We start from the raw sequence: 15,054 nt of genomic DNA on the forward strand, positions 1-15,054 counted from the left end.
ATTTGTTAGAAAGGTCCACATTTCGCTTCATTTTATTTCATTCACTTGCACTTATGTAGCTTTGTGTTGATCGAGCTAAAGGTTCTTACACATGGGTATTTGAACACGCGCGATCTTATTACGCTCAAAATATTTAGTTCGTAACGGTGGATAGTAATCATTTATCGCAACCGCTAATTATGAGTCAATTGTAAGAATAAACGAATTAAAATAAGTAATTTGTAAGCATGTTAAGCAAATTTTATTCAAACCTTTCAATAAATATTTTTTTATCGAGAATTGACTAAGTACCGACTGCATCTCGTTTACTTTCGTTCTAGTTTCGTTTGAAGCGCGTTGCCGGCTTATTAAAGAACGTCGCATGGCCATGACCATATTCTTTCCTATGGAATTAGAATTTTGCCTTCGAAGCCGTCAATGCAAACGGTCCATAATAAAGCGTCAGGGTTTTGAAAAACATATTAATTGACAAATGGTTCATTGACATAAGTTACGCCATTTAATTTGCGTATAATTATTAATTAAAACCAAGATGATTTCTCAATAGCTTATTATATTTACATAAGAGAAAACAATAGTAAATTAAAATGTATTTATTAGTGTCTAGAAGCTGCTTTGGAATATTTTAATTCCATCGCTAAAAATAACTCTTAAAAAACATTCAACGTGTGATTTTATAATAATTATCTATATATTAATAACTGAAGACAAAATTTCGTTCCCTGTTTAAGTACATTACGTGCACGGAGGAGTGGGAGATTTCTCATAATTAGAGTCCATATAGAGTAGTATAAGTCTACATAGAGTGCAGAAAAATAAAGGTTAAGTATACTATATATTACAAATATATTAAACTTGACAGTGGAATTTCAACCACTGGACGGCCACTAATGTAATTAAATGCATATATCACGGTTAGAAGCCTTTCATATAAGAATTCTTTAACGAAATAAAACAAGGCTCAACGTTTTACAAAAAGAAATTTCATGCTCGCTGCGAGGAATAAAAATAAACGGCACTTATAAGGATATTCAGGAACCAAAGTTTCGTTTTTATTTTATTTTGACCTTTCACGACCCCGAATTTACGTCCAAATTACAATCCTTTATCCCGAAATCCGAATGAATCACACATGTTATTTACTTCGTATTATATTTTTGACACGTATACGTAAAGACTGTTTCATATGTTCAAGTAAATAAGAATTATTACAGAGTGTTATCCGCCAACCGGCTAAATGTAATTTATAGTCGTTTAATTACCTTTAAATGCCTTATTGAAATAAGATCATCATTTACAATGTGTTCTTTTTATTTGGTCGTTTTATAATTAAAATGGATGAAGAACATACCTCTCAAAATGGATAGTTTAATTTCATCTTGGCACAGTGTGATGACTCGTTCGATCTTCTGCGGCGCTGTGGGTGGATTCCGACATCTTTGCTCCTGAAAAGTAAAAATTGCATTATTTATTATTTAGTCAAACTATTCGTTAATAACTACACCAAAGGCGACACATGTCTTGACCCTATTCGTATATATAAAACAAAAACTACCAGAAAATTTCTGTTAGAACACCCACATCCAACCAATATAATATTATGTTTTGTAACAATTCTTTGTAAGATTGTTATCAATAAAAAATATTGTTTGTAAGTTCTTGAAACGTACAAACAATTTATCGCATTCTATCGTGAGGAAACATGCATACCTGAGAAATTCTTTAAGAGTTTTGAGGGTATGTGAAGTCTGCTAATCCACACTAGGCCAGCGTGGTGGACTAAGGCCTAGACCCTCTCGATAGTAGAGGAGGCCCGTGCCTAGCAGTGGGATAGTATATAATACAGGATTGATACTATATTCATTATTATTTATTAAGTTCTTGAAACTACAATTTTATATTCAGCGATTTTTATCATTGTATATAAGTCATAGGGAGTAACAAGACTGATATATCATATACAAATTATGCATCATCATAAAATAATGAAACGACTCGATGTTATGACATAATAAAACTAAATGACAAGTCCGTATTCCGTTTTGTACAATGTTAAGCATGTAAACTGTAGGCCTTCACCACTCAACGACTTATTTTAATGTTTTAGGAATTATTGCCATATTTTTATTACCCTCTACATCCAATTAAATAGGTATCGATTGAGATTTGATTAAATCTCGAGGTCAAAATCAAGATGACTGCCGAGTTAATTAAATATACAAATGTCACAACTTATTAATATTCATCTGCTACATATGAAGTGTTGTAATGTATTATGTATACGTTAATGTCATCAAGTCAACTAATAGACATGTTCTTGCAATAGATTACGTATTTTTAGTAATTTTTTTTGTATCATAAAGGTGAATATTTCGAATTTCTGTTGGTCGGAAGATACTCTTAATAATAAAATTTGCATTATTGCCGCCAGAAGATAAAAGATTTGCATCTTAGATTAGAAAAGAGCACATATGCTGAATTTCCAGAGTCGAGCTTGCGTTCGCTAAGCTCTAGAAGTCGTTTATGGAAAAATAATTAACGCCCATATAAAATCACTTAATCTTCTAGTTATAATTAAAAATACCAAATTAATATCCATATATCAAATTTAAAAACGCGTTTTCAAGGGATACATCTCTGTAATTTCTGTTACTCTTGTTCTTTATTTATTTATGAAGAAATTGTGGGGAAAACATAAATAGCTCACAGAAGCTGTTTTTAATCCTGGTTCACACAAGGTTTAAAATGCACAATTTAAGTATTGCTAAAACACGTAATACAATGCGGCCACATTCAATTACGGAGACAATTTGCAACATTTTTACAACCAGCACAATTCGGCACAGTCGCAACCTCAGACATGGGAGATTGGTCGTGGCGCGACCACAATGAATGAAGCTTTTTGTCCATTGTCCCTTTCACGAGACAATAGTTTTTTGTATAAATTGTTTCGTTTAATGTATGCAATCGGGCTTTATTTGTTTACTTAATTGTGATGTTAGTTTGTATTTGTGTAAAATGGAAATTGTGTAATGCTATTAATGTGCTGGCTTCAAATTATAGTTAGATAATGGTGGAAAAAATGGCAGATATAGGGTTTGGGATGTTTTTTTTTTATTGCTTCGAATGACGAGATGAGCTTGCTATTCGCCTGATGGTAAGCAATACGACCGCCCATAAACAGTAGAAACACCATTCAACACCTTGAATTATAAAGTATTGTTCGGCATTCCACCGCGATCGCCATCCTAAGACATGAGATGTTCAGTCTCATTATGTCCAGTAGTTACACTGGCTACAATGTCTTTCAAACCGAAACACAACACTGACTACACACTGTTGCTTGGCGGCAGAAATAGACATTGCGATGGTTCCTACCCAGGCGGACTCTCACGTGTGAGAGACCTACCACCAGTGAAAGAAATGGTCTATTCAATGGTTCCTTGTTTTTCCTTGCTTCTTCCTATTGATCACAATTGCGAATCTTACAATGCATTGTATCAATAATCTTTATGTTTGATTGCAAATCTTTATACTGACGACATAAAGATACAGATCTGCTAAAGATTCGTATAAAACCGACAAGTATGAATCACAATGCGATGGAAGCCACAAATATACATAATACGATGAATCAGAATATGTACGAGTCAATTATGTTTGGCGTTCGCATTACTTAATTCCTCTAGTACTGTAAATGCGAAAGGTGAGATATTCTATTTTGATTTCCGTTGCATAATGGCTGATAATTGGTGTGAATTTTATACCGACACCTCCAAACGAATCTTTAATAGACGTAAAATCTGAATTCTTGAATATGTTAAACTTCTTTAAAGTAGTCGTTCCTTGTTATTTTCTATTGTATGACAATGTAAATTGTAAAGTGGGAGTCATTATTAGGGCAAACGCGTCTTCGATTTTAGAATCAGACTCTTAAAAAGTCTATATTATAAACTACGTTCAAAGAGAAATTATCCTAGATAAAAACCAGCTCAGCAATTCCTCTGAACAATGATTTTTAATCAAGATAGCATCAATAAAGTTCAGTAACAATTGTGACGTGCAATACCTATTAAGGTTATTGTCACGTTTGGCTAATGAAGTGGAAATATGGCACATATTTTATCAAAAAGGCCTCGTATTGTGGTCGCAGCTCGCACCATTGACTCCAGGGCCACTGGATCGTAAGTCGTGCGGATGACCTAAACGAAATACAATAGTATGTAACTGTTGAATGGAGGTGATCCGGCTTAGGATTTAGCACTTTAGGCTAGTGTAGCATAGCCTGGAAATAACGGTGTGGCAAATTGAGAGACTAATCTTACTGCCTTTCTTCTATCCAAATACCACCTAAACACATTTTTTAATAATGTTAGAAAAAATAATCGGTTTCTCCAAAAAGTTTAATCCTGAGTCATGTTCTGAATCCTTATGTTAGAAAAATTCACATCATGTGTAGATAATTTGTATATAAATATCTAAAAGATATGTCCAATACGACACCGCTCGGAGATCAGAGGTTCAAATCCTAGGCCGGGCAAATATCGGGTTTTCTGTTCAGAGTCTAAATTTTGTGGCCAATGGCGATAGGCTCGCCATTGGCCTTCTATGATAGCATGTGACTAAGCACTAATACACAAGGCGTAACTTGATCGGCAATAAAGGCGTGATGTGTGTTTTTTCTTTAGACAATCAACGCTATTGGTAGGATATATTTTATATCCGCCCGGATAGCGACTACCGTACACAAGGTGTTTTAAACCGCCATAGCGGCTCACATAAGTGTATTGCGTTCCGGGATCAGCCTGTATATATCCGGTTCCTACAGGCCGGCATAATTATGTCGTCTGCCGAAGGGTAATCATCTCTCGTCAGTTGACATTCTATTGGACACCACTTCTTTTATCATCAGGTGCAGTGAGGTCACTTGGCCGTGTCCGAATAAAAAAAAAATCAATTAAGTACACATAGTTAGAGATTCAATTCGAAAGAAATGTAGAAGTGTGGTCATCATACAGTTTCCCAATGAAGCGCAACTGTTTATCGATGTAAATAACTTGAAATTACATCTTGCGATATTAGTGAGGCAATTTATCAGCACTATATTAGCGAGAATTAGGTCTAGGACGCGTCTCTCTTAGCAAACACGTTGCTTCAACCATACGTGTGGTTACTATCTATTATTAGTGTTCGGTATCATATATCTTTGTCGCAGTGGGTCAACGTGCTAAGCTATTATAAATAGTTTGAACTCAGCATTCACGGAGTCTTTGGATGTTGTAAGTACTTTATTTATTAAATTGCATATTTTGTTTTATCTAATAAATTGCATGCAAAGCGATCATTTAAAAACAAATAGAGTAGTTACGTCATAACTATTATTAACAACTTACAGAGCAGGAAAGACATTGAAGATATTAAAATAAAACTATTTATAAGATTGTGTCGCGGTTTTTGTATCATAATTTTCTTCCGACTTTTCAAAGAATTTGCAACCTTCGTGGTTGCGGGGCGGACTGGACTTGTTCTACAGTGCGTACAGAATCTTACTGATATAATAATATTGTTTATGATGGTATAATGAGAGTATTTTGATAGACAATTGATATATTGAATAACTTGGATATTATAATAATGATTAGCGCTGCATAATTGATAACGGAATGCGAACTGATTAGACAAAATTATACTATTATAATTCAAATAGCATAAAGTGATGATGATTTAGAGTACGTGCTTGGCTCTACATGATTGTATTACCATCATCATTTTGTACCCAATGCAGGTGACATAATTCCCTTCTCTTAGTGGAGCATTCCGCTATGGATTTTTTCCAATCTCCTGATGCTTTGTAACCAAGAACCCGTGACTTTTTTATATACATATGTGCACGCATAGTATTTCAATACGTCAATAGTACGATCAATACTGCAACTGGTGGTAAGTGGAGTTGGGTGTAATAGAATGTCGACTGATGAGAGGTGATTACCCCTCGCCAGACGACATTATTATGCCGGCCTGTTGGAACTGGATATACACAGAATGATTCCGGAAGCCGACATACTATGTGAGCCACTATGGCGGGTTTTAACACCTTGTGTACGGTGGTCTCTATCCTACCACCAGGAATGTCTGCAGAGTTATGACCCCTACATGAATATTATAATACTTTGAATGTATCATGCAGATTGAACTGATCAAACAACCACTCTAGTAGATAGAAATTTTCATTGAACTATATTCTGTAGTTTAGTCACTATACCGAACCAGGGTAAAAAAATATTTCTATAATAAAAAAGGAATCCCAGAACAGGATCAAAAATCCCAATATAATCGGTGTAAATGCATTAAAAAATACAAAACATGAACGGAGAACCTCCTTCCTTTTTGGAAGTTGGTTAAAGACAATAAATCTCCGTTTTGCCGGCTTATTGCTACCTTCTGAGAAAAGGGTAGGCGTCATTTTAAACGTAAAATGTTGTTGATGAATTATTTTCCTTAGCGGAAACGACTTGTGACAGAAATGCAGACAGCTGAGTCCGACATATCGGGTCTATCCCAAAACCGTACTTCTCTTAAAGTTACGTCTTTATACATTTTATAATATACTATATTATAAATGAGATGGAAAACGTCGTGTGAAACACATACTTGAGAGTTTTTCATAAGAATTTCGTAAGAGAGTGTTCTATAGGTTACCTCATGGGGTATTAATCTCACATTGTCTATGAACGATCTAAGCTTTCCGAATTAAAAATACTCTTCACGCCTTTATCCCAAAAGGGATCGCCAGAGGTGTAACTCGGGCTCTAATTTTTTGCCGTATATTTTCCGTCCAATGATGTGATAGGAAGCAAGCCAATCACCATATTAGGTATACAGTTCCGACTCTGGGCTGATAGGAAGCAGAAACGACCCGGAATTCGAACTCAGGACCTAAGAGCGGTGGTATGCCGCGCACGTCACCGAGACAGATTTAACAGGCTTTTATAACAGTAGAGGAAAATTCTGTGACGTTTTGGGTAACAATGTAAGTAATACACGGCTGACATTAGCAACAGGTCATTGATGTTAGCAAATGCCTTCTTGGTTTATCGGCAGCATAGAATATGCGACGTTCTAGGTGTGACTTCGAAGTCGGACTATGTTTTTTTAAGACGGATGCTTACAAGTAAACCAAATCGTTTCTGCCACGCGTAAAATGTACAACACCACACAAGGACAGGAGGAAAGAATGTTATTTATCACAAAAAGGATGCATTCCGTTCATACAGATTTATATGACAGTTTCGCGAAACCAGTACAATGAATGCAATAAACCAGAGTGTAGGCTTGATCGAAAGCCGGAGAAAGTCGGCTCATTGACTGCGCAGTGTAAGTTTTCCACTTTCAAATGACTTGTGTTGTTATTACTGATATCTGGAATGCTTATTGATGCGAAGAGTTCATGTCTATGGTAATACGAAGGTTTATCGGAATGATACGATTTTTTTTATTTGCAACTCGCTTGTGTGATCTAGATACCTCCGAACAAATATGAATACTAAAGTATAATTTTAATTCACTGTTATAATGTTCTTCATGCTGTTATACCATGGTGCATATATACTATTGCTTGGCAGCCAAAATAGACAATGCAGTAAAACCTACTCGAAAATCTTTAATGTTCAGTCTCCTATGCGGCAGATGTTATTTTATGGTTATTTCAAATGTGTTTATAATTTTGATACTAAATAATTAGAGTAAAATAGTAATTCAACTTTCTAACCATTTAATAGAGATGCATTTATACATTGATATTGTTTTTCGTCTTTACAGTTTACACACAGAAAAACAAGTACTTTTACTTTTTTCTAGAACCGACTTTGCCAGTCTTGACCGTGGCAGCATTTCCAAAGGAAAGTGCATTCGATTTCAACAAGCAACCAACCGCATACGTAATTAATTTGCCAACAATTTAAATGAGTTGAGTAATTTTATAACAATTTCAAACTTTTGTTTATAAATATATAATTATATTTATGAGTAATATATAATTATAATTTATGAGTAATCACACTGGATATATTATTTTTGAAGTTATATCGAATTATAACTTTTATTTTACCATTGCAGTAAAATTTAAAATAGTATTTCAAAGGCCTCATTAATACCATAAAAAATATAAATACCAGCTGCTTACAATTTAAAATTGGAACATAATAGTTAATCTTTGATCTGATCCCAAAATTAAACTGATCAATAAGTCATGCATAAGTATGTTAATAGAACTTAACTCTGATTAGTCCGTTTTCACGATCTATCGAAGAGAAAAGATTGGGATCGTTTATTCAAATCGGTGGATAGCTACTCTATCTTATATGAGAATTACTATGAACCCACTACCCCACAACTTTGTTTAGCTGTTTTGTGCAAGACTGACTTGATAGGCGTCATTGCTTACTCTCAACACAAATAACCTTTTTAGGTATTTTCCTGGATGCCTTTCCGGTCTTTAGCAACATTACTGGTGTCCAAACATTACTTTTCGTCATAACATATTTAAGTTTAATATAGTTCAACATTGTTAGCTATTATTCTTTGTGAATTTATCGTTCGCTTTAACGGTGAAGGAAAACATCGTGAGGAAACCTGCACATCCGAGAAGTTCTCTAAAGGAATTTCGAAGGTGTGTGAAGTCTACCAATCCGCACTAAGACAGCGTGGTGGACTAAGGCCTAATCCCTCTCAGTAGTAGAGGAGGCCCGTGCACAGCAGTGGGCAAGTATATAATACAAGGCTGATATTATTATTATTATTGTTAGCTATCAACCAACATATTCGTATCTCATTTAATCCCATATCACTCTAGCTACGCACTGAGCCACAATCTCATTAATTCATATCATCCTCTTTACGCAATTCTATGCGCAGGCGGCTCTACTGTTTGTCTCGTCTACCTTATAAGGAAGAGAAGGTTACTGGCGAAGGAAACTGCCTTTGCCAACGTTAAATAAATATAATTATATTTGAATAGAAAAATACATACCGTCACTATATTTAGAGAGAAATAATTTGCTGGTGGTAGAATATATTTTATATGCGCCCGGATAGCCACCATACACAAGGTATTAAAACCCGCCATAGTGGTCCACGTAAGTGTATCGCGTTCCGTGTATATCCGGGTCCAACAGGCCGGCATAATTGTATCGACTGTTGAGGAGTTATCATCTCTCGTCAATCGACAATCTACTGAACCCAACACCACTTACTATCAGCTGGGTGCGGTCACTTTCCCGCATGTACGTATAAAAAAACGCTAAGCACAACAGATCATAAGAAATAAAAGTTGTTATTAAATCTCATAATGAAAAATTCAACTACAAATTGGCCCTTATTGGGGAAAAAATAACACCTTAAGAAAGATTTATTAACAAAATAATAAAACGTGATATGAGGGCGGATATACTTATAATATCTAGTGCTGATGATAAAGGTTATAAATATTGGCAGTCGGCTGATAAGCTTAGTAGATAATTAATCAATGGGTATTATGTACCAAATAAAGTATTATGTAACCACCAGGGTCGAGGGCACTTCATTATAAATGAGTTCGAGTGGTGTTACAACTGTTTATCATAATAATAGTAATAAGTTTATTGAAAATAACATTTTGTTTACAATTATAATGACATTGTATAAATTATAGCTGAATTAGTAGACACATAACATTTTTACCATGAGTACCCAAACTAGGCTAGGCCTGCATCTTGGAATACCAAAAAATATTACATTGTTTGTAATTGCTTAGTGAGCACTAACAGAAATCAATTAAGATTACAAAAACAATAATTAAAATAGGTTCAGTCTTGTATAAAATATAATAATGTGGTAAGATGTTAACATTAGCTAAATATGATTATTTAGTTCAAGTGCTTAACTATATTAACAGTGATTTCTTCATCTTTCAGATTTGAAAGCCAGCTGACAATAGTTTTTTTTAGTTTGGATGTAACGCGTACATTCCCAAGCTGTTTGCTCTCTCACTCAGGGTACATGAAAAGGCACCTTAGATTAGTTCCTTTAAACCGTAGATAGCAATAATTACAACGCAGTTCACCTACTTTACACGACCTATTGCAACGATATACTTTTACTTTCCAAATAGTTAGAATTTTGATGATATATTTTGCTAATCCGCAATAGACCAGCTTGGTGGACTAAAGCCTAATCCCTCTCAGTAGTAGAGGTCCGTGCCCAGCAGTGGGACTATATATAACTTATTTAACTTTACAATCCTAGTACGATTTGTATCATCATGCAGTATCGATTTATTTATTGGTCTTAATTTTATAGTGACCTTTTGATTGACTTCCCCTAAAGTCCAATAAGGAAAGCGTAACATAACAAGTGATTTCAGAAGTGCAGAAAATCCTACTATTTTTTACATTATCTTACTAATATTATTAATGCGAATGTTGGGACGTTTGGATCTTTGTTAGAGGTAAACGCAGAAAAGTGTTAGGAACTATTAGGAACTTTTGTTACGGCAAAGACTTCTCACGCGGACAAAGCCGCAAGCAAACGTAGTAAGGACTAAGGTACAAGGCATATTCATTTCTATAAACCTCTTTTACCTCTTGGCAACAAGTTACCTCATATTGCCATATGTAGGCATTAAACTATGTCAGTAAGCCTGCACTTATGGTCCATACATTCTGACGAGAAGTGAATGAGCTCCTAAGTCTGGTCAACCACTTATGTAACATACTGCACCGTTGGGCAATATTCTAACAAGATCGGAGGCGATGCTGCGCAATATGACTGGACTTTGTTATATAATGTGATTCGAATGTTGTTTTAAATAGGTTGGGCGACTGATATGTGTAATTGGCGAAGTTTTTTTTTAATCGACTTTTGGCCGGAGCTACGTCCTTGTGGAATATTTTTCGGGATAAATATTTTACCAGAATAAATAGTAGTAGTCAAGTATAATGTAGTTTCCTGTAAGTTAAAGAATTTTCAAAATCGGTTCCGTATTGTTGGAGATTAGCCCGTACAAACAAACGCACAAAATTTTCCTGTTTATAATAATAGTTTAGATTTTAGAAAAAAGATATTCAATACAATACTTAACTAAAAATAATTCATTTTGTCAACAATATTCATACGATACACTGAAGCTGTAATGGTAGTAGGTATGTTATCTCGGTTCCTCAGTGGCAAAAGCTAAAAAATAGCTGTAATCTAGAAAGTGAATGTTGAAAGTATTCTTTTAATTAAAGTTCCCTCCTGCCTCCTCATACCAAACTCCTTTTCCCTGAGGACCTCCTTCCCCGCTCCTCACCTTACCATAATCCTGACCCTTAAGCGAGCACGTAAAATAATTATTAAAATGTAAAAAGAGATAGCCGATTATATTTTTCTTTGTTAACCTATATTAGTACCTCTTTTACAAGTTTCAAGTAATTTTATTTGACAGTTATTATATTAAGGTTATAGCTTAAGGTCTATTTTCATACATTTTGTTTCACCTTTAATCTGGGTAACTAAACAAGTATTGACAGGTAAAGAATTTAAATTCACGTCTAGTTAGTGATTAGTTCTCGCAGTTGAATGAAAAACGTAAAAATAATGAATAATCATGGATATTTCGGCCTTTAAAATTTAATATGACGAAATTTAAAAGGCCGAAATATCCATGCATATTAATTATTTTTACGTTTTTCTTTCAACTGCGAGAACTAATCACTAACTAGACGTGAATTTAAATTCTTTACTTGCCAATACTTGTTTAGTTACCCAGATTAAAGGTGAAACAAAATATATGAAAATGGACCTTAAGCTATAACCTTAAACAGCTAATGTAGATGGTAATAGTACATACTCATTCTATTGTTTCATTTATTTGGGAACATAGATTAGTGTGCCTTGTATTTGGTCTGCTTATACAATTATGACGAGTAGAATTTACTCAAAAGTTGTGAAACAAACCCCATACTCGTAAATATATTAAATGTTATTATTTTTAATCAATAAAAGTATAATCGTGAAAAAGGTGGAGAGAAGTATTAAATTTTCAACTAATGGTAATAAAATTAGTACTATTTACACTAGCTGTCAGTGTATTTAAAACTTGTAAAACAGACCCTAATGATAATCAATACCGATTATCATAATAAATTTAGTTTTACCTTTACTCATTACATGGTTACATTTCACATGGTCAGGAAAGCGTAAGGGCGACAACTTTTTAAGATCCCATGACCTACATACAATCCGGCTGATGGTTACATTAATGCTTTTTTAAGTAGCATAAAATGACCTCCACTTAATTTTGGACGAATTTATTTAATTTAGAAATATTTATTAACTTCTTAATTGATGTTTGTCTTTTGACTCTACGATAAAATTATAAAGTTTTTTACCGTGTAAAAGGCAAGGAATTAACTGCAAAATGACGAAGCACGATATTTATTTCCTCATTTTATATCATGTGTAAAAAATTGTTCCAAGATTGAAAGTTCCTCGTAGTTCCTAATGCGACAAAATACTTGCATCTTAGTAGTTATATCACAAAATTAACGTAATATTCTTAGATTCGTTTTTAAGTCAGAATATTTAAATGAACAGTCGATATGAAAATATCCTCTTTTTTAAAGCTGGCTAAAAATATATATAAATGTAACACAACTGCATAAAATCTGTATAACAACATAATATCTAAAACAAAAGACGGAATTAACAAATGAGTACATAATTACATAAAGAATTTTGGTACAATATTTAGTTAAATTAGAAAATAAATTCCCATGATGATGTTGCGGACACATATTTAGCTGTCTGGGCGTGGTTGGGCAATTGACATCCTGGTAACACTAACTTATTTACAAAAAAAAAAAACAGTCTCCAAGAACAAAATCTCATCTGCAAAATGCTCTAATTGCAGTATGAAGATTTTAAGTTAAGTGAAAATATAAATTACTCATTTGAAAACTATTGATTGTTATAAAAAAATAATTTAATTTCTATTTTGAGTAATTGATATTTATATTTTGATTTAACTTAAACGTTTATACTGCAACTAGAACATTTTGCAGATGAGATTTTGTTCTTGTCGTAAATGACTTTAGTTGATGCCTAGGTGGCGAAACTGTTACACAGTACGACCGTGGTAGGATCTCGGGTTCAATCCCTGGGTCGGGCAAAGCAATATTGGGTTTTTTTACTCAGTATAAGGCCGGCGTCTGGAAGTAGGTGCACCAGTTGCGCTGCCGTTTACCCCTTTGGGCATTAAACGTGTGTGTGTGTTAAAAACATCTATCTACACATATTATAAAACAAAATCCCCAAAAACTGTTTGTATGTATGTGTTCGATTTTCTCTAAATCTACTGAACGGATTTTTGTACAGATTTTACTAAAAGATAGTGCAATTCTTGAGAAAAGTTTAGGTTAATAGTACATTATGATTTTATGTAAATTGACTGAAATATAACGATTACTGTGGAAGAGGGCGTGGTTATAAAAAATCTCGGTGGTCGGGATTTACGGGGGAAAAACCTTGTTACACATTGATTTCAACGCGGGCGGAGCCACTGGCATAGCTAGTTACATAAATATAAAACTCTATCTTTGAATTAGAATAAACATTCTCTCGTGTGAACAGTAATACATAATTGAGTCACCTCGGGCGAGTGGGTGTAACCTTGCCAACGTCTATACTACATAAAAGGCATTGTGTAGGCTCCGGCCGCGCCAAAGCACACTTATATTAGACAATATTTGGTTGAGAATGTCTTTCTTTAAAATACGAATAGGTATTTTATTAAATTACACAGTCTTTAATGCTTTGTAAATTAAATTTTATAAAGAAATAAGCGTATTTACAGTAAATCCCTTCTATAAACAATTCAAGTAATAAACAGTCGAATAATGTAGACTTTTCTAAAATTGTTAAACTGACAGACAGGCCTCGTAAAATATACACCGGTGGATCTAGAAATGGAAATATTTTCGTACGACTTCGTGTGTTATGACATAAATGAGGACTAATGACGGATTTGAGAAATTCATCTCATCTTTGCTTCAGGCACAAAACGTCCACTGCACTTAGACTTTCACTAAATATTTCAAGACTAAACGGTTTCTGGGTCCGGAGATCTAATATTTTATTGACATTCTTGAAGGAACATTAAACAAAATATAGTTTGTTTCTTTTTTTGTTGTCTACGCAATGTCTACTATGGTTATGGTCTATGCATATAATTCAAAAAGCTGTACGTTAATAAAACGGTTCGCAAGATCTGTCCGAGTATAATTTCAACAACAATGATGCAGTGAACTATTTGATCAAATATATCTGAATAATATACGTATCAAGCGTGTGTATCTAAGCACCCAAGTAACTTATGCGTGACAAACACAAAAATACAGTAAAACTACATAACTATAGCAACCAGTTTCATATCTGGAACAAAATCTAGATCTGATGCATCCGTATGGCACCTGTCAGTATTGGAGTAACTGGGTTACCCAGAGAGAAAGCATCGCTCATGATAAAGGGTCGCACGCATTCTTGTGTGAAAAATGACATGATGTTCTGATAAAATGTGTGCAACAGACTTTATAGAGTAGTTTTTGCTCGTGCTCTCGCCCGCGTGGTATATCAAGGAATGAAATATTGCATTTTTCGGGGATAGAAAAGTATATTGTGATAATTCAGTGTTTGATCTGTGTGTTAAATTTCATCCGATGCTTGACCTGTGGACTTGCTTGTTTAAACGATTTTGAAATTAAAATCATTACCATTACAAAAATAATCCTCATAATGCATAATTTTGTATATTAGTCATTATTTAATCATCTATTTTATATTCATTCTAGTTGATTTCTTTATTCTGCATCTTTACCTATTTATTCGGGTGACAAACCACAAGTATTAAAAATTAAGTAATTGTTGTTTTGACTTACCATTCACAGGCTTATTAGGTAATTATTATTTGAAAATGTATTCTTATGAATTGCAGTCAATGGTCTCAAACAGCTCATTTTCTTTGAGGCTATATGATACCGT

General features: G+C 34.1%; 1 protein-coding gene across 1 annotated transcript in view; it reads right to left on the minus strand.

Moving 5' to 3' along the window:
• LOC115454112 (general odorant-binding protein 70) overlaps nt 1–15,054 on the minus strand; it is a 35,495-nt gene that overhangs the window by 15,401 nt on the left and 5,040 nt on the right. The window contains exon 2 of the mRNA XM_037443624.1: nt 1,352–1,445. Coding sequence (XP_037299521.1) covers nt 1,352–1,445 — 94 coding nt within the window. The remainder of the gene's footprint in view (nt 1–1,351; nt 1,446–15,054) is intronic.

The sequence above is a fragment of the Manduca sexta genome, chromosome 26 (assembly GCF_014839805.1).
Source record: "Manduca sexta isolate Smith_Timp_Sample1 chromosome 26, JHU_Msex_v1.0, whole genome shotgun sequence".
In the NCBI taxonomy this organism is placed as follows: Eukaryota; Metazoa; Arthropoda; class Insecta; order Lepidoptera; family Sphingidae; genus Manduca; species Manduca sexta.